The 19,060-nt window shown below is 39.7% G+C and overlaps 1 protein-coding gene across 4 annotated transcripts in view; it reads left to right on the plus strand.

The window, feature by feature from the left end:
* XPO1 (exportin 1) overlaps positions 1 to 19,060 on the plus strand; it is a 61,564-nt gene that overhangs the window by 23,486 nt on the left and 19,018 nt on the right. For all 4 annotated transcript variants that reach the window (XM_058164849.1, XM_058164847.1, XM_058164848.1 and 1 more), the window contains 7 exons: positions 13,169 to 13,230; positions 13,329 to 13,373; positions 13,453 to 13,634; positions 13,947 to 13,995; positions 14,078 to 14,197; positions 14,303 to 14,431; positions 18,056 to 18,214. In XM_058164849.1, coding sequence (XP_058020832.1) covers positions 13,169 to 13,230; positions 13,329 to 13,373; positions 13,453 to 13,634; positions 13,947 to 13,995; positions 14,078 to 14,197; positions 14,303 to 14,431; positions 18,056 to 18,214 — 746 coding nt within the window. The remainder of the gene's footprint in view (positions 1 to 13,168; positions 13,231 to 13,328; positions 13,374 to 13,452; positions 13,635 to 13,946; positions 13,996 to 14,077; positions 14,198 to 14,302; positions 14,432 to 18,055; positions 18,215 to 19,060) is intronic.

Genomic DNA, 19,060 nt, shown 5'->3' on the forward strand with positions numbered 1-19,060 from the left:
TCATTTCACGTACCTGTCTGGGAATCTGCCTCAGAATGGCTATCTCCCTGCCCCTGTAAGTCAGTGCCCCACTCCTATGTTTTCTAAAATTTCATCTCGTCTCTCTTCTCACAAATTTGACATGAACCTCTCTGGGAACTGCATGCGTGCATATTGTGAATTAACACTATAAACTCGATCCAGATCCCAATTCATGAAATCAACACCTCTCCCAAGAAATTCTCCCAACAATTTAGTCACAACATCTCTCAAATCTTCTTGGTCCACTTCTTCCAAATTTTGAAACCTAAGGAAATAAGACATTTTATCCATCTGTAGTCCAAGCACAGCATTGCCTGTCGTCTCCTCTCTTTTCTGCACTGCCGCATCTCACCCTCAGACCTTCCACTTTCTGCTTGTTTTCTGCTGAGACTTGTTGAGTATCCTTTAAATCCTTTTGGATAGTCACAATTTCTGCTCTTATTTCTAGACTCAAGGGTAAATCTGTTGAATAATTGTAATATATAATTCTATAAAAACAATAGGTTAGCTATGTGATCTCTGTAAAGTCTTTAGAATAGAAGAAATACGGTAATGTGTAACTTATGCTTTTAATGAAACATCAATGGCTGCAAAGAGGGTTAGAATGAGTTTTTAAATCACTAGGAAAAGAACACTGAAATCAAAATGAAAGCAATATCTTAAGGATTTCTTAGGACTAAATATAAATTATATAAAAGCATGGATAAGTTGTAAAACTTAGAAGCTTTTTAGTAGAAGAAAGCTGAACACTGATACTAGAATGTATAGTAATTATAGCAATTATGCTGTATATTGTAGCTGAGCAGTTAGATTGTAAAGATAAAAGATGCTCTGAGACAAGGAATGTAATCACTATTCCTATTTTAAAAATGTAGAGTATATATTTCATGAATTAATTATGAGCTGCATAACATACGGAGTCTTCCATATGATCCTTTTTGTTTTGCCAATCTTAATTGAATATAATTTACTGCTATCATTAAGATGAGATTGTGAAAATGCCTTTTGCCATCTTCTTTCTAAACCATGGATATTTTTCAATTTTAGACCATATCCTGATCACCTTTGTTATAACTGTCTCGTTTGGTTGAAGTTTAATTAGTTACATGATCCCTTAGATTCCATTATTTCCTAGAATATCAGTTTAATCAATTTCAGTGATTTTGTGAATGCATTTTGCAGGAATTTTGGAAAAAAAACATTTTAGCACTCCAGGCTATTCTTGTGGAATTTTAGTCTTAAATATTCAGAGATTACTTGTAATCTTTGGCAACTTCATGGTACATTACTAAAATTGAATTAAGCATAAAAAGGTTAGCAAATCCCTTCTGATACAGAATTTGGGGGAATATTGCTTATATTCCTTTATAAATGACTTGTCCCATTTATTTCTGCTTTGTGCTTTTTGTTCTTCAATTATAGTCATACCATACTATATATTTGGGGCTCTTTAATGAAGAGTTAATCCATAGCTTTTACAGATTCCTACTGAAAAAATTCTCTACTCGTGAAAAAGTTGGGGAAGTTGGGTTTCTCCTGGCCAAATTCATGGTGGTAGTTCAACAAGATTGCTTTGGTCAAAATTCTGAACATCAAACTGCAGCTGGTACCTTTATCAAGTTTCCTCCTTCTTTAGCAAAAGAAGTTTACACAATTTCTATAATTAATTATCCAGTAATTCATTCAAAAACACTTATCATTATTAAACAAAATTATAAACATCTCTAGTTTTCAAATAAACCTAGTTTTAACCAAAATTTTAGCATCTTCATCAATTCATTTTTCAAAATACATTCTGTTAGTAATTTTTACATTTCTTTCATCTCTGTATTATGGTGCATCACTGAAGTAATCCCAAGAGAAAATGATTATTTTCTTTATTCTGTTCATCATAGCAAAATATAATCTCAATTATATATCTTTACATTCTTTTAAAACTCATTAAAGATGTAGTCTATCATAAACTTCACTTTTTAAACACACACAATACCAATAGTCAAAATTAATATTCTGCTCAAATGTTTTCTACCTCAACAAAATAATTATTATTCATAAACCTCTGCCAAGATTTATTTACTCATTCATTTATTTGGGGGGTGGGAATATGCGCCATCTTATTGTAAAACATTTCTGATACAAAAATTAACACCATTTGGGATAAGATATAGTTTAAACCTCAGTCTCTGGAAATTTAAGGTCACATCTTCCCATTTAACTTTTGCTTGGTTTACATCTGGTAAAACTGAAACCTTTCTTCTTCTCAAATTTCAATAAATATTTTTTTAAAACAATTATATTTCGGTTTTTCGCTTTTAATATTAAATCAGAATGCTCTCAAGAAATTTCTTCCTGTATTTTTTTTCTTTCAATAAAAATAGCACTTAAAACATAAGTATTTATAGAATTTCCTTCTTTATCTTTAATTTCCATTTTATATTTTATTTGTTTACAATCCACATTAATTATATCAAACTTAGCTTCTAAGGATTATAACAATATTTTAATAATTCCATTTATAGAAATGTGCTTTATTAAAAAACTGCATAATCACACACACACACAAGAAAATTGAAAAATCCAAAATGTTGTCGTCTTGTTCTACCTCTGCGCATGTCCAAGATGGCGCCGCCCTGCTGATCGGGGGAGCGGCGACGGGCCTTTTCGGGCTCTGTCTGGTTCTGGGGGGGGCCTTAACAACATCTTAGGCCCCCGCCCTGATGGAAGAAGACCTAGCCACCCGAAAGGGGGGTGGCTGGGCGCTGTGTGACTCCGGGGGGTGTTGGGAGGAGCCCCGGAGCCACGGCGCCTTGAAGATAGTCCTAGCGGCCTGCCGAGCCGCCGCCAGCCTTTTCGGCGTTTTGGCGACGGCGGCGGTGGGGGGGCATTGACATCGCGGACTACTGCCTGGAAGACTCAGCAAGTCGAAGATGGGTTTTGGAGTTTGGGCGTCTCCAGGGGCGATGGGAGGAGCCCCGGAGGGGCTGCGCCCCAATGAAGATCTGGAGGGCCGCCCGGGTTCCATCGGCCTCTTTGAACTCGCGGCGGCAGCGGCCTGGCTCTCTTTGTCGGGCGTTGGCGCTGGTGGAACCCCGGGACTGCTGGCGGGTTTTGGCGACTGGTGCCCCCTCCCGGATGGTGGGGATCTCAGTGGCCTGCTTGCGGTGGCGATGGGGCTTTTCCCGGCGGCGATGACCGGGCGGAGGCGGTAGGCGGCGGCGGCCTGCCCCGGTGTTTTGAGGCGGCGGATGGCCCGGTAGGCCCAAGGTGGTTGTGGCCTTGCCCTAGTGGCGTGGATATCTGGTGGCGCCTGAGGAAGGCCCGCGGGCCCAGCGGATGCCCCTCCATTATTTAACATCTTCAAATAACATCTTTATCATCGTTCCTCCCCCCCTTCTTCTATAGTCCACCCCGGGTTGTTTGTATGGGGTGGTGAATTGACTGAGTCAGCGGTTTGGTCATCTACCGCATATGGATTATCTCTAACTGTTTCCCATCAGGACAGACTGATCATGGTCACTTTACCATCTGCTTTGTCATCTGCTATCATCTTGACCAGCCCAGGACGGGCCTTTTGCCGGACCTTCTCAGTGATGCGAACATTTACTGCGGCTGACCTACTTGCCCTGCGAGATGCCCCTCTCGCGGGTTTGGCCCTCAGATTATCGAGGCCCACCTTGAGGACGGGCTTTGGAGTCCCGAGAGGTGGCATCTGAAAAATAGGAGGCTTAGGGTTTTTAATTAGTTGTTTTAATAGATTTTTAAGGGAGTTTTAAAGGGATTTTAAGGGGGGGAGGGAGACCGATGGGTTTGGGTTGGGGGGGAGGGTTGGTGGTAGCCCGTCGGGAGGGAGACCAGTTCCTGCGCGTGCTCACGGCGATTATTTAATGGGTTTGGAGGTTAAGGGGGGAGAACGCGTTCCTCTCTGTGAGGGTGGTTCCATTTGCACGGTAAGTGGGAGGGGCAGGTATGGCGGAAGGGGGGGATCGTATCGGTTTAGGGGGGCACGCGCCCGATGTTTGCAGGCGATCGCGTGCCCCGATCCCTCTGACTTTTCCCGTTACCCGGATGGTCAGGACCCTCAGAGCCTGGGCCTTCGGCTTATGTTATGCAACGCACGGTCCGTGGCAAATAAGGCCCCCCTAATACATGATCTTATTCAGGGGGGCGCCGCGGATCTTATAGGCGTTACGGAGACCTGGTTGGGCACTGAAGGGGGCGTGCCCCTGGTCGAGATGTGCCCGCCGGGCTTCCGTGCATTTCATCAGCCGAGGGCCCAGGGTAGGGGTGGTGGGGTGGCGGTTGTTATTAAAGAGAGTTTAGAGCCGAGGGAGACCACTGTACCTCAGATTGCTGGGTGTGAATCCCTCTTTGTGAGATGGGGTCATAGGTGTCAGATGGGCTTGCTGGTCGCGTACCTGGCTCCTTGCTGCGTGACAGCTGCCCTGCCCGAGCTCCTGGAGGTGCTTGCTGGGGTGGCAGTGGAGACCCCCAGACTTTTAGTCATGGGGGACTTTAACTTGCCATCTGCCGGCTCGTCATCAACAGTGGCTCGGGAGTTCATGGCTTCCATGACGGCCTTGGACCTGACTCAAGTAGTGGATGGCCCCACTCACATCGGGGGAGGCACACTGGACCTGATTTTCATCTCTGGTCAGTGGTTGAAGGATCTGGACTTGAGAGATATAGTCACAGAACCTTTGTCATGGTCAGATCACTCTCTCCTTCGCCTAGACTTTCTGACCGCTACCCAACACCGCAGGGAGACGGAACCACTACGTTGGTACCGTCCCAGGCGCCTGATGGACCCGGAGAGGTTCCGGACGGAGCTTGGGCCATTTCCTGAGGGTCTGGCTCACGGCACGGCAGAGGAACTAGCCGCAGCCTGGGAACGGGCTGCGGCTGGGGCTTTAGACCGTGTCGTGCCTCTGCGGCCTCTGACCCGGCGCAGATCCCAACCGGCTCCTTGGTTCTCCGAGAAGCTGAGGGGGATGAAACGCCGGAGAAGACGCCTAGACAGCTCTTGGAGGTCCAGCCGTTCAGAGGCTGATCGGACACTAGTTAGATCCTATACTAGGACCTACCTAGTGGCACTGAGGGAAGCGAGGCATTGCTACGCCTCCTCCCTCATTGCGTCGGCAGATAACCGCCCAGCTGCCCTGTTTCGGGTGACCCGTTCCCTCCTTCACCAGGGGGAGCGGGATGACCCGTTGCAGGGACGTGCTGAGGAGTTTAACGGTTATCTATATGATAAAATCCTTCAGCTTCGGGATGGTCTGGACCAAAATTGTGGCGATTCGGACGGGGCGTCTGAGGGTGGTCTTGGTGATATTATCTGGGATGAGTTTGACCCTGTGGCTCCCGAGGACATGGACAGGTTGCTGGGTAGATTGAATGCCACCACGTGTTTACTGGACCCGTGCCCCTCCTGGCTGGTGCTGGCCACTCAGGAGGTGACACGAGGCTGGCTCCAGGCAATTACGAGCGCTTCCTTGCTGGAGGGAGTCTTTCCGGCCTCCTTGAAAGAGGCGGTGGTGAGGCCCCTCCTCAAGAAGCCTTCCCTGGACCCGGCTGTTTTAGGTAATTATCGTCCGGTCTCCAACCTTCGCTTCGCGGCGAAGGTTGTAGAGTATGGTGGCATATCAGTTTCCCCTCCACCTGGAGGAAACTGTCTATCTGGACCCGTTCCAGACCGGCTTCCGGCCCGGTTACAGCACTGAGACGGCTTTGGTCGCGTTGGTGGATGATCTCTGGAGGGCCAGGGATAGGGGTTGTTCCTCTGCCCTGGTCCTATTAGACCTCTCAGCGGCTTTTGATACCATCGACCATGGTATCTTGCTGCGCCGGTTGGAGGGATTGGGAGTGAGAGGCACCGTTTATCGGTGGTTCTCCTCCTATCTCTCCGACCGGTCGCAGACGGTGTTGACGGGGGCAGAGGTGGGCCCGCGGCGCCTCACTTGTGGGGTGCCGCAGGGGTCGATTCTCTCGCCCCTTCTGTTCAACATCTATATGAAGCCGCTGGGTGAGATCATCAGTGGCTTCGATGTGAGGTACCAGCTGTACGCTGATGACACCCAGCTGTACTTTTCCACACCGGGCCACCCCAATGAAGCTATCGAAGTGCTGTCCCGGTGTTTGGAAGCCGTACGGGTCTGGATGGGGAGAAACAGGCTCAAGCTCAATCCCTCCAAGACGGAGTGGCTGTGGATGCCGGCATCCCGGTACAGTCAGCTGAGTCCGCGGCTGACTGTTGGGAGCGAGTCATTGGCCCCGATGGAGAGGGTGCGCAACTTGGGCGTTCTCCTGGATGAATGGCTGTCTTTTGAAGACCACCTGACGGCCGTCTCCAGGAGAGCTTTCCACCAGGTTTGCCTGGTGCGCCAGTTGCGCCCCTTTCTAGACCGGGATGCCTTGTGCACAGTCACTCACGCCCTCGTGACGTCTCGTCTGGATTACTGCAATGCTCTCTACATGGGGCTCCCCTTGAGGGGCATCCGGAAGCTTCAGTTAGTCCAGAATGCGGCTGCGCGGGTGATAGAGGGAGCCCCTCGTGGCTCCCGCGTGACACCTATCCTGCGCAGACTGCACTGGCTACCTGTGGCCTTCCGGGTGCGCTTCAAGGTTTTGGTGAACGTCTTTAAAGCGCTCCATGGCATAGGGCCGGGCTATTTACGGGACCGCCTACTGCTACCGAATACCTCTCACCGACCTGTGCGCTCTCACAGAGAGGGACTCCTCAGGGTGCCATCGGCGCGACAGTGTCGTCTGGCGACGCCCAGGGGAAGGGCCTTTTCTGTGGGGGCTCCCGCCCTCTGGAACGAACTCCCCCCAGGACTCCGTCAACTTCCGGACCTCCGAACCTTTCGTCGCGAGCTTAAAACTCACTTATTCATCTGCGCAGGACTGGATTAGTTTTTAAATTTATGGGTTTTTTAATGGGTTTTTTATTATTTATCCTAAATTTTTTAATCTCGGCCAATTGAATAAGTTTTTTAATTGTATTTTAATTGTATTTATATTGTAATATTATTGTATATTTTTATCTGGCTGTGAACCGCCCTGAGTCCTTCGGGAGAAGGGCGGTATAAAAATTTAAATAATAAATAAAAGCTAAAGGCAAAACCCAAATTGATTTTTTAGTCTAAACTAACTTCTGAAATATTGAAAATCACCAGGAGACATAAGACTTCATGATTGAGGGAAAACACTCTTCAATTTAAAGATTAATACATTAAATAAAAGTGCTTACAAAACAGGTCAGGTTTAGTGTTTGTTTATCCTGGCTGAACTACAGCATTTAACTTGGAACCCCACCTCCCAACTGGTTACTCACCCAGCAATCATAAAAACATCCTTTTTGTGACCTTGCAAGCATCAGCTGTCTGGAGGTCATATAAATTGATTTTTTTTAAATTCTCCTTACATCTAGGTAATTCTTCAGGCTTCTGCCAAATAAATTTTACATATTTCCAATTTTGGTCATAATATTCTTTTTTCATATTTCTTTATCTTATCTTAATCTTTTAATACATAATACATCAACCGTATCACTATCTGCCCTTTAACTCCTAATTTCTTACAATAACATCATTAATTATCTTATTTCTTCATTTACAGCATATATTTTTGAAAATCCCCATTCCACTTTTTAACATTTCAATTTTGTCTCTTAATTTTACTTGTCTTCATAATTAAACCCAATTACCATTTCATATTTCATCTATTCTGTTTTACTATAAGCAATATACATCATCATATTCACTTTTTACATTAAAATCCTTAAACTTAATTGACCTTCCACAATTAATAATATTAATACTGTTCTCTTAAATCTAGTAATATATACCTTATTTCCCTTCCTCCTTTCCACTATTCATCCCCTCTTTAACCATTTTCTCTTGGTCTCTCCAAAATTCCACTCCTTAATAATTTCTTCCTTTTATCCCATTCTTTTAATTTCTTATTTTTCTTTTTATATTTATTATATCTTTTCTCCTGAATCCTTTTTCTCACTTTTAAATATATTATTGAGTAATTCTGTCCAAGTTTTCTCTTGGTCTCTTTCCACTATTTCCTTCTTCTTTGTTTGATTCTTTTTGGAGGAATATTCCCCGCATCCACTCTTTTTTTGCCACTATTAATCCCAGTGAAATCATCTAACTGCTTTTTGCTTTGAATTCCTTTTCTTTCAATATTATTTTCTTGCTCCTCATTTATACTCTTTTTCCTGCTCTATGTTCCAGCAGAATTTCTAACTTTTTATTACCCTTTAGTATTTGTATTTGGGGGGTGGGGGGAGAGATGAAATAACAAGACACGGTGAAAAAATGATGAATTTGTGATAAAGTATTATATAAAAGGGATGAATGTGGAAAAAGCGATGTATAAATTGTGACCCGGTCAACACTCTTCATAAAATATGTATAATGAAAGAAAATTTTTAATAAAACTTGTTTACAAAAAAAAAAATTCTTCAGGCTTCTGGGAATCTGCCTGGGCCCAAAAAACATAACTCAACCTGGGCTGTCACTTCAGAGAAGCCCTTTAACCCATCATTTCCCCATCAGAAATTACCAATAAATTTTAAATATGAATTTAAGGACTGTAAAAAGAAACTTTGTGTGTGTGTGTGTGTGTGTGTGTGTGTGTGTGTGTGTGTTTGTACGCACACAAGATTTTGAAATAAATTGTAAGAATCCCTTGGGAAAATTTTGTTTTGAATTCTTTAAAAACACATGATGGTGGGGCTTTGAAGGTTGGACACTAGAGGGAACCAGAAGAACTGAAGATTAATTGTAGAAGAAAATATAAAGTTGAATTACTAATACAGAAAATTCTTTTAAAATTGGATATAATGAAGGTTATTTGTGAACAAAAGTTAATTTTAAGAGTTTTTGCCATTATAGGCACTTTTTTAAAAATGGTATGGAAGAGGAACAAGATTTACCCAACAAAATTGAGACTGATCTGAAAATGGATTTTAAAATTGCTGGCTACAAGAATGATATGGAAAAAAAATAGCTGGATATACCAAAGAAACTGGCTGATGTCTTAGTAATTAAAAGGGATATAGAAATAACAAAGAATGATTTGGATAACTTTATTATATTGGATATATAAAAGATATTTGTTGAAATTATGAAGAAATTTAATGCAAAAAAAAATAAAGTAAAATGAATGTAAATAATGTTCTAGGACATTTTTGAAGGAAGGGATTGAAAATCAAAAAATTTAAAGTTAGTTTATTTGATCAAGATTAAAATAGATATGTTGTCATCGTTGATGACCTTTAATGGACTTTTGCAGATCAGAACTGAGCAAGGTTTAAGAATCTGTTTCTAGATAAGAGATAAGGGAAGAAGATAGTTTGTATTTTAAGAGAAGGTGATTATTTACTAAAATTGTTTATACTTGTGAAGAAGGGGGAATTCATTTCTTTATATGTGTCTTTGATATGTGTATGTGTGTGTGTTTATGCACACAAGATTTTGAAATAAATTGTAAGAATCCCTTGGGAAAATTTTGTTTTGAATTCTTTAAAAACACATGATGGTGGGGCTTTGAAGGTTGGACACTAGAGGGAACCAGAAGAACTGAAGATTAATTGTAGAAGAAAATATAAAGTTGAATTACTAATACAGAAAATTCTTTTAAAATTGGATATAATGAAGGTTATTTGTGAACAAAAGTTAATTTTAAGAGTTTTTGCCATTATAGGCACTTTTTTAAAAATGGTATGGAAGGAGGAACAAGATTTACCCAACAAAATTGAGACTGATCTGAAAATGGATTTTAAAATTGCTGGCTACAAGAATGATATGGAAAAAAAATAGCTGGATATACCAAAGAAACTGGCTGATGTCTTAGTAATTAAAAGGGATATAGAAATAACAAAGAATGATTTGGATAACTTTATTATATTGGATATATAAAAGATATTTGTTGAAATTATTAAGAAATTTAATGCAAAAAAAAATAAAGTAAAATGAATGTAAATAATGTTCTAGGACATTTTTGAAGGAAGGGATTGAAAATCAAAAAATTTAAAGTTAGTTTATTTGATCAAGATTAAAATAGATATGTTGTCATCGTTGATGACCTTTAATGGACTTTTGCAGATCAGAACTGAACAAGGTTTAAGAATCTGTTTCTAGATAAGAGATAAGGGAAGAAGATAGTTTGTATTTTAAGAGAAGGTGATTATTTACTAAAATTGTTTATACTTGTGAAGAAGGGGGAATTCATTTCTTTATATGTGTCTTTGATATGTGTATGTGTGTGTAACTTTTGTTCTTTCCGTATTTTATTTTCTTTCTTTTCTTTTTATTTTATTTAATTGTAATGTTTAATAAAATTGTTTTAAAAATTCTAAGCATTATTCTTTGAATTTTTCCTCTTATAAGGGGAATACCCCATTAACATTTCCTATATTTTGAGGATTTAGTGTCACTTTGTGGAGGGAGACTATTTATGGGTCTCTATATTGATATGTTTGTAAATAGCAAGTTTTTCAAAGAAATATTTGTTTCTTGGATTGCTTGGTGCTGTGATTGGTAAGGAAATACAATTATTGCTCTTGAGAAAGAAGGCAAAAGTATATGGGATAAAAAAGAAAGCTGTTGGGAAACAGAAAGCTCCAAAATACAAAATAAAACCATGGAAAAGGAAAAGAGATTAGCAGATGGGAACTGCAGAATTGACAGCAAAGCTTAGATAATCCAAAATAGGATCATCTGACTGCACAAGTGCCACAGTTTGCCAGAGCAGCAGGGTTTGTGGCTTTCCACAGTAAGACACATGGAAAATTATGAAGGATAATCTATTGTGTTATAAAAGGATACTTCTTATTAGCTGTAGTATAGATATCAGAAATGTTTGTATTAGTGCTAGATTTAGTATAGACACTGCATCTTCAAGAATAATGAGGAAAATGGCAGTATTGGACAGGGAATGTGAAACTGTTTAGTGGACATTTTTGTCTTACAGCTTGGAAAAGAATGCTGAAAAATTGATTAAAAGATCTAATAGAATTTTACTTACTCATATTGAAAGCACCAAAGATTAGCCAAGGATATCATTGTTGCCCAGGGGATGCCCAGTTGGGGGCTCCTTTCACCTCCTCATCAATCTTATTTACTCGCAGTTTTTTGTTTTTATTTGAATTTATATCCCGCCCTTCTCCGAAGACTCAGGGCAGCTTACATTGTGTTAAGCAATAGTCTTCATCCATTTGTATATTATATACAAAGTCAACTTTTATTGACCCCAACAATCTGGGTCCTCATTTTACCTACCTTATAAAGGATGGAATGCTGAGTCAACCTTGGGCCTGGTGGGACTTGAACTTGCAGTAATTGCAAGCAGCTGCGTTAATAACAGACTGCTTAGTCTGTTGAGCCACCAGTTACATGCTTTCAGAGTGCTAGGTAGCTGGAGCTCATAGAATTTTACTGTGTTTCAGAAATACTTTAGAAAAGACTCTTTTCCCACCAAAACATGCTAAACGTCCTAAAACAATGGTCCTAAATAACGCAATAACGTCCTAAAACAGTGGTCACCAACCGGTGGTCTGTGGACCACCGGTGGTCCGTGAGAAAATTTTGGTGGTCCGCAGAAAAATTAATTGTATTTTTTTATATTGCACTAAATCGGGTCCTCAAACTACGTCCCCCTGGGACAGATAACGTGCAATGAATGTTTGTGTTGCTGCAGAGAGTCTCCCCCCCCATCTGGGGTCTTTTTGTGTGGGTCGGAGGGGGGCAGAAATTCAGATGGGGTCTGCTTTGGCCTCCTGGTGTGGGGCTTCGGGTGAAGGCTGGAGGAAAGTGCCACTGGTGGCGAAGAGCCGGAGGGCCTCATTCCAGTGGGACTGCATCATGGCCTGGAACTGGCTGACCATCTCAGCCTGCTGAGTCTCCAGGCGCCAGTACCTGGCCTTGCACTCCCACAGGTCTTCCCTTTGCTTGGGAAGTCCTCAGTGAGGTGCTTCTGCTGAGGCGCCGCCTTGGTCAGATCCAATTTGAACTGAGCTGTTTTGCCATCTCTTTCTCCTGGTGACTGCTTAGCTCTAACAACTACTTCCGGTTGGAGCCCTAAGGAGCCCAGGCGGGCAGGTGAGGAGGGGCTGGGAGTGGAGGGGTGAGTAGAGGCGCCCCTCAACATGACATCGAGTTGACCACACCCATCCAGTCATATGATCACCTAGCCATACCCACCCAGCCGGTCATTAGGCAGATCATATTAGTGATCCTCAGGATTTAAAATTATAAATGTAGTGGTCCCTGAGGTCTGAAAGGTTGGTGACCCCTGCCCTAAAACACTGTCAGTGTGAAAGTGTCTGGGCACTTAACTGTCCAAAAATCCTAATATTCAAATAAATGTAATTCTAATAGCTTAAGATGGAGGAATGTTGTCCATGGGGTCGCAATGGTCGGACACGACTTCGCAAATAACAACAATAGCTTAGGAAGAAGAGAAAATGTGAATGTAAATAATAATAGAATAGATTTCTACATCTGGATTCCCTAAAATTTATAAAATAACTTACTTTATAATTGCTTAATAGTAACTATTTTTGGAAGAAATATATTTGATGATAAATTATGCTAAAAGTCATTGAGGGTATATAGATGTCCTAAGGAAATGAATTGATGAAATAATGTAGACACCAATTAGAAAGATTTTAAAACACATTTTAAATTAATCCAACTCCATATCTGATTAGCGTGGATAGATGAGGTACAGTCTTGAACATTGATGATACTTAACTGTGTACTGGAATTCAAAATTGAGTCTCAGGGGAACAGATAAGGTAAAGTTAGTAGGGCAGCATAGAAATCTTGGGAGAGAAGATAACAGCTTCTCAAAAGATTGCTATTGATCAAATTATGAATTATGCTTCCAGGTTTCCCATGACTACCCTTCATGAATTTAACCTTTGGGGCTCTTTCAGTCATCAATTTAAGGTTCTAGTTGCTAAAGTTTCAGAAGTTCAGTGTCTCTCAAAATGCAAGATATAATTCTTCATTTTTTAAAAAATAAGATTGTTATATGTGAATGCATGTATGTAAGACAGATGCAACCTAATTGGCAGCTGTTTCTTTATGTAACTGTTGTTTACTATAAATTCATTATTGTTTACTGTCTACAGGTATCAAAAAGTATGTTGTTGGCTTAATTATCAAGACCTCCTCTGATCCATCATGTGTTGAAGTGAGTAAAAGTTCCTTGGCGATAAGAAAATGGTCCTTGTAAATTAAATAGGATATGCCTTAATTTCTTTATTTTTCTCTCCCTTCTCCCTCATTCAGAAAGAGAAAGTATACATTGGGAAATTGAACATGATTCTTGTTCAGGTGAGTCAAATTTCTGGTCTTTATATATTATTTAAGTCTGAGGTAATAATCGTTCACTATATTCACTTTTGTTTTGCAGATACTAAAACAAGAATGGCCAAAACATTGGCCAACATTCATCAGTGATATTGTTGGGGCCAGCAGAACAAGTGAAAGCCTTTGCCAGAACAACATGGTCATCTTGAAGCTATTGAGTGAAGAAGTTTTTGATTTTTCCAGTGGACAGATTACTCAAGTGAAAGCCAAACATTTAAAGGACAGGCAAGTGATTAATATAAGGAGTATACCAGAAATGCAATTCTGAATTGTAATGAAAAACAAATCAAATTCTCCACCTAATATCAAGAGCCTTGAACGTAAGAAAGTGATATCAGTTAAGATACATTTTGTTGAATTGTGTTCCTTGATACCATGAAGCCATTACTTTCCATTTCCTCTGTCATAGACAAAAGTAGTTTGTCCATCTCTTACCTTCCTGTGCCAAAGAAGATAACATGCCAGACAACTCCATAGTAGCATAGTGGTAAATGAAACTGCCTAATACTAAACCTGATTATTTTCTCTTGCTACTAGCATGTGCAATGAATTCTCACAGATATTTCAACTATGTCAATTTGTGATGGTAAGTTTTATAATATAATTGTTTTTATAAGATACCACTTCACAATATAGGTGGATTTGCTCACATATCATTTTATTAACAGGAGAACTCTCAAAATGCTCCTCTTGTTCATGCGACATTGGAAACCTTACTTCGATTTCTCAACTGGATTCCACTGGGCTACATTTTTGAGACCAAATTGATCAGTACATTAATATACAAAGTGAGTATTTATTATGTGTAGATTAATTTACTGAGAGCAAAAATTAGATCTTGAGTTTGCCTAATAAGACATTGCAGCTTATGTTGTTGTTTTTTCTTTTTATAGTTTTTAAATGTTCCTATGTTCCGAAATGTTTCTTTGAAGTGCTTGACAGAAATTGCTGGTGTCAGTGTGAGTCAGTATGAGGAACAATTTGTCACACTCTTTACTTTAACCATGATGCAGTTGAAACAGGTAAATTTCACATTCAACTATTGATCTTTTCTATTTGCCTGTTAAATAAGTAGCAGGTTTCCTTATATATGTCCTGCTCACATTGAATAAGCTGTTCTTGGCTTGTGTAAAAACATTTCCCTTACAGAAGCCTTTTTTTTAATCCTGACCAACTGCAAAGGCTTTAATACACAATTACACATCAATAACTACAAAACGTTAAGCGCATGGTAATACATACTTTTTTAGATTAACAACTGGAGATTTCCAGTTTCTTATGGATACACATAACTGTTATGTTGAACTAATTTCTAATCATTTTCTTTGTCTTGAATATATTTGTAAGGATTTTATAAGGGCTGTATTTAGACTATCTTGAAAGGAGGTAATTAGCTTTGGGCTAGACTTTGATGTAAGACCTGAAGTCTTTTTGGCCCTAAAATGCTTCAGTGTGTAACTCCTAATAGAATTTATATGCTGCCCAGAATCATTTCTTATGAATGGATAACTATATACATTTGATTAATAAAAAATTATAAGGGGTTAAGTTCCTTTGCCATTCAGAAAAGTCAGGATTGTCATAAAAATTTATGAATTTATTTTTCTATTCCACCTACCATTTAGAACTACTTTATTCACCTTAACTTTATTTACTTATTATTGCTATTACTACTATCTACTACTACTAGAAAATATCTTATAGCCATGTTTAACCACAGATAGATAGCTTATTAAGTGCAGTTCCTGCTCACAATCTGCTGAAATTCTGTCATTGAAAAATCTTACCTCTGACTTGCATAGCTTCTGGTCCTCTTAGAAGTTCTCCTGGTCTCAAAGGTTGATGTAGCCATTCAGGAAATTTTACAGACTGTGCCAAGACTGTCTGCTTGGATAGAAGAAACACAAATATTCAAGAGCATTAAGTCATTTTAGTTAAATAATCAGAAATGCATTTGTGTTGATGCACAGAGAGTTATTTTATTGATTATAATAATAATAATAATAATAATAATATTTTAATTTTTATACCGCCCTTCTCCCGAAGGACTCAGGGCGGTTAACAGCCAGATAAAATACAATACAATACAATACAATACAATACAATACAATACAATAAAACCAATTAAAAAACTTATTCAATATGGCCAATAATTTAAAATTATAAAATACATAATATAAAAACCCATTTAAAAACCCATTTTATGCCAGTCCTGCTCGGAAGAATAAATACGTCTTCAGCTCGCGGCGAAAGGTCCGGAGGTCAGGAAGTTGACGGAGTCCAGGAGGAAGCTCATTCCAGATTGAGTTTGCTTGTGTGTCATTCACTCCCGAAGGTTTTTGGAAACTAACTTTGACAGTTTATAAATATATAAAATAACAATCATATTCATATAAAAAATGTAAACACCATGTGCCTGTGAACCTCAGCTGCAATTAGAATACTCTTCTCCCATGAAAGTAGAAAGGATTTTATTAAAATCTAAGCAAGATAGAGTCAATTGAATCTCTTGACAGGAAGGAGTTAAAAGGAGCAGAGGGCTACTGAAGGTTGCTGGTAGGTCCAAAATTGTCCAAAGCAGTCAGATTAAGCAAAAACTTCCTGATCAGAGGTGACAGCAACACTGCTCATTTAAAGAAGCATTGATTACTGACTGGATGGAATCTCCTGTCAATTCATGGGAGGCCTTAACCAACCGTGAAGATCCCATCTACTGTCTTGGGACTCACCAATATAAAATAATTCCACTTCATAAGACAAGACCCCAGTCATCTCTGTGGGTGCTGTCCAGATGCAATCCAGTTCCTCCTCATGTTTATGAGCCAAATGCTGCAAGAATTCTTCGCAGTGTTTCTTCAAATGGTCTTGATGAATATTCTTCTAGTAAAGTGACAGAGTCACCTTAAAAAAGCCAAAGGGTAGCATTAAGCCAGTGCTTAATAACTCTAGCAAAAAACTTTCTTTCTGCTGCTTGAATCACTTTTGTATATACACCAATGTAAGCTCATGCTTGCAAAGATCAGACTGAAGATGGATCTTCCTCCAGGGACATTCAATGCATTTCTACTACTCAATTTTCCTAAACTGCTCAGTAACCAGTGAGCTGCAATGAATATGCGAACAAGAGATCCCTCTCCAGTACAATTCAGTCCAACACTCTGCAGACCCCTTTATTCCAGGAGATGACCAGAATTTCATCTGAATAGCCCACCAAACCCTTGAGAAAAGACCTCTGAAAAGCCACAAGATCCATAAAACAGCTGTAGCAGACTGATTTAATAGGTACTCCTCTGTTGCAGGGGGGAGTCGCACTACAAAATTCCATAGTATAGTGTGAGATCTCTCATGTGTCAGTGCCATGGTTGCCATAGCAGCCATGAATTCCAGAGCCATTCCAGATCTGCTGAAGAAAGGTAGGTTCCCATTACTATATCTGGGAAAACTCCACATCATCACAACAATCAAGTTAAGGAGCGACAGTAATGCATGCAAGCAGTAAACCAAATTGGGCTCTCTAGCCCAGCCGAATTTATTCCAAATATCTTTAGTGTAGCACATCTTAAATCTCAAATTACAACTTCTCCCTACCTGCTGCTTGTCCAGGAACTGCTTCTATTACAAATGTCAAAAACCAGGTGAACAGATTCCCAACAGAGAAACATGTCATCCTCTTGCACTCGGGTTTCAGTAATAGAAGGTACAGTAAAAGGAATTCTTAATTGCTCAAAAGCAGCCTTAACACTGTATCTCTGAATAGTATGCTATCTTCAGCTGAAAATACATATGGGACTTGCAAGTGGACTGAAATTTCATTCCTCTCAGTTAAATTATTTATAGCTTCAATCCAAAGAAAAGTAAATCAGAATATTTAAGCAAAGCTTTGTTACAATAAGTTTGGAACTATTAGTTGTCATTTCTGACAATTAGACCTTTGAAGTCTAGTTCTATATATGGATGAGAACTTCCATGAGTTTCTCAGATGAAAGTTGTATGAGCAAGTATTTTATAACTCTAGGGCAGCCTTTCTTAACTGGGGTTCTATGGGAGGTTATAATTTTAAAAAATACATTTTTTGACCTTTATACACTGCAGTGCTAGTGCTCAAATTTTAATGCTCTGACACTCAGCAGTTCGCTGTTGTATAGTATAGTATAGAATAGAATAGAATAGAATAGAATAGAATAGAATAGAATAGAATAGAATAGAATAGAATAACAGAGTTGGAAGGGACCTTGGAGGTCTTCTAGTCCAGTCCCCTGCTTAGGCAAGAAACCCTACACCTCTTCAGACAAATGGTTATCTAATCTCTTCTTAAAAACATACAGTGTTGGAGCATTTATAACTTCTGGAGGCAAGATGTTCCACTGATTAATTGTTCTGTCAGGTAATTGTAATTTTTGTAAAACAGATTAGAAGTGAATTGTATATCCAAGTTTTCATATTTTTTGCAAATTTTATGTAAGGATTTACTGAGATCAGAAATTTTTTTCAAGGGTTCCTCCAAGATAAAAAGATTGAGAAAGCTCTGGGGATTAAATACAATGTAATGTCTTAATTTATGTATGTTTTATGTCATACACAAAAATAAGATTATTAGCAGGACTTAACGTTAAGTTCAAGATTATAACTACATTTTCCTTCCTTAGATGCTTCCTTTGAACACCAATATTCGACTAGCATATTCCAATGGAAAAGATGATGAACAGAATTTCATTCAGAATCTCAGCTTGTTTCTCTGTACCTTTTTAAAAGAGCATGGTCAACTTATAGAAAAACGTTTAAATCTGAGAGAGACGTTAATGGAAGTAAGCTCCTTTTTATTTTTATTCACACCTACGTCAAATTGAAGATATAGAGTTAAGTTTACTTTATTGTCATTGCACCTTGTACAACAAAATTAAATGCTATCTTCAGTGTACACTATAACTATAAAAATAAAACACAAACACATATCCTTCACATTCTATACAATTGAATTGAAAACCTGATATTGCATTAGTATTGCACTATGCAGTAAAATTCAATATAGTTAATACCCTGGGATAGAAGCTGCTTTTCAGCCTATTTGTCATTGTTTTTATTATCCTGTACCATCTGCCTGATGGTAATAGTTCAAAACAAGGATGCCCAGGATAAGATGGATGAACATTTAAGAATGTTTTGAATTTAAGGCAGCAGGAACTATAAAGCTCTTCCAAAGAGGGGAGAGGGCAACCAGTGATCCTCTGGGCAATGACATTAACCCTCTGGAGTGCTGTCCTATCTGCCACTGCAATTGGCAAACTATACACAGATGCAGTAAGTTAAAATATCTCTATGGTGCAGCAGTAGAAGGTCACCAGCAGTTTTTCACTCAGTTGTTTCCTGAGAAGGTAGTATTACCTCTGCTGGGCCCTTTTGACCAGTGCTGCAATGTGAGTGCCCCAGGTTAGGTCCTCTTTTATGATAACACCCAGAAACTTAAAACTGGCCACTTGTTCCACTCGGTCTCCATTGATAAGCAAGGGCTGGATGTCTGATCTATTCCTTCTATAGTCCGCTAAAAGCTCCTTGGTCTTATTGCTGTTAAGGACCAAGTTATTGTCTCCACACCACGAAAACAACCAGTCTCGATAGGCAGACTCATCCCCCCACCCCAGAGATGAGTCCCA

This window comes from Ahaetulla prasina, chromosome 1 (genome assembly GCF_028640845.1).
Source record: "Ahaetulla prasina isolate Xishuangbanna chromosome 1, ASM2864084v1, whole genome shotgun sequence".
Lineage (NCBI taxonomy): Eukaryota > Metazoa > Chordata > Lepidosauria > Squamata > Colubridae > Ahaetulla > Ahaetulla prasina.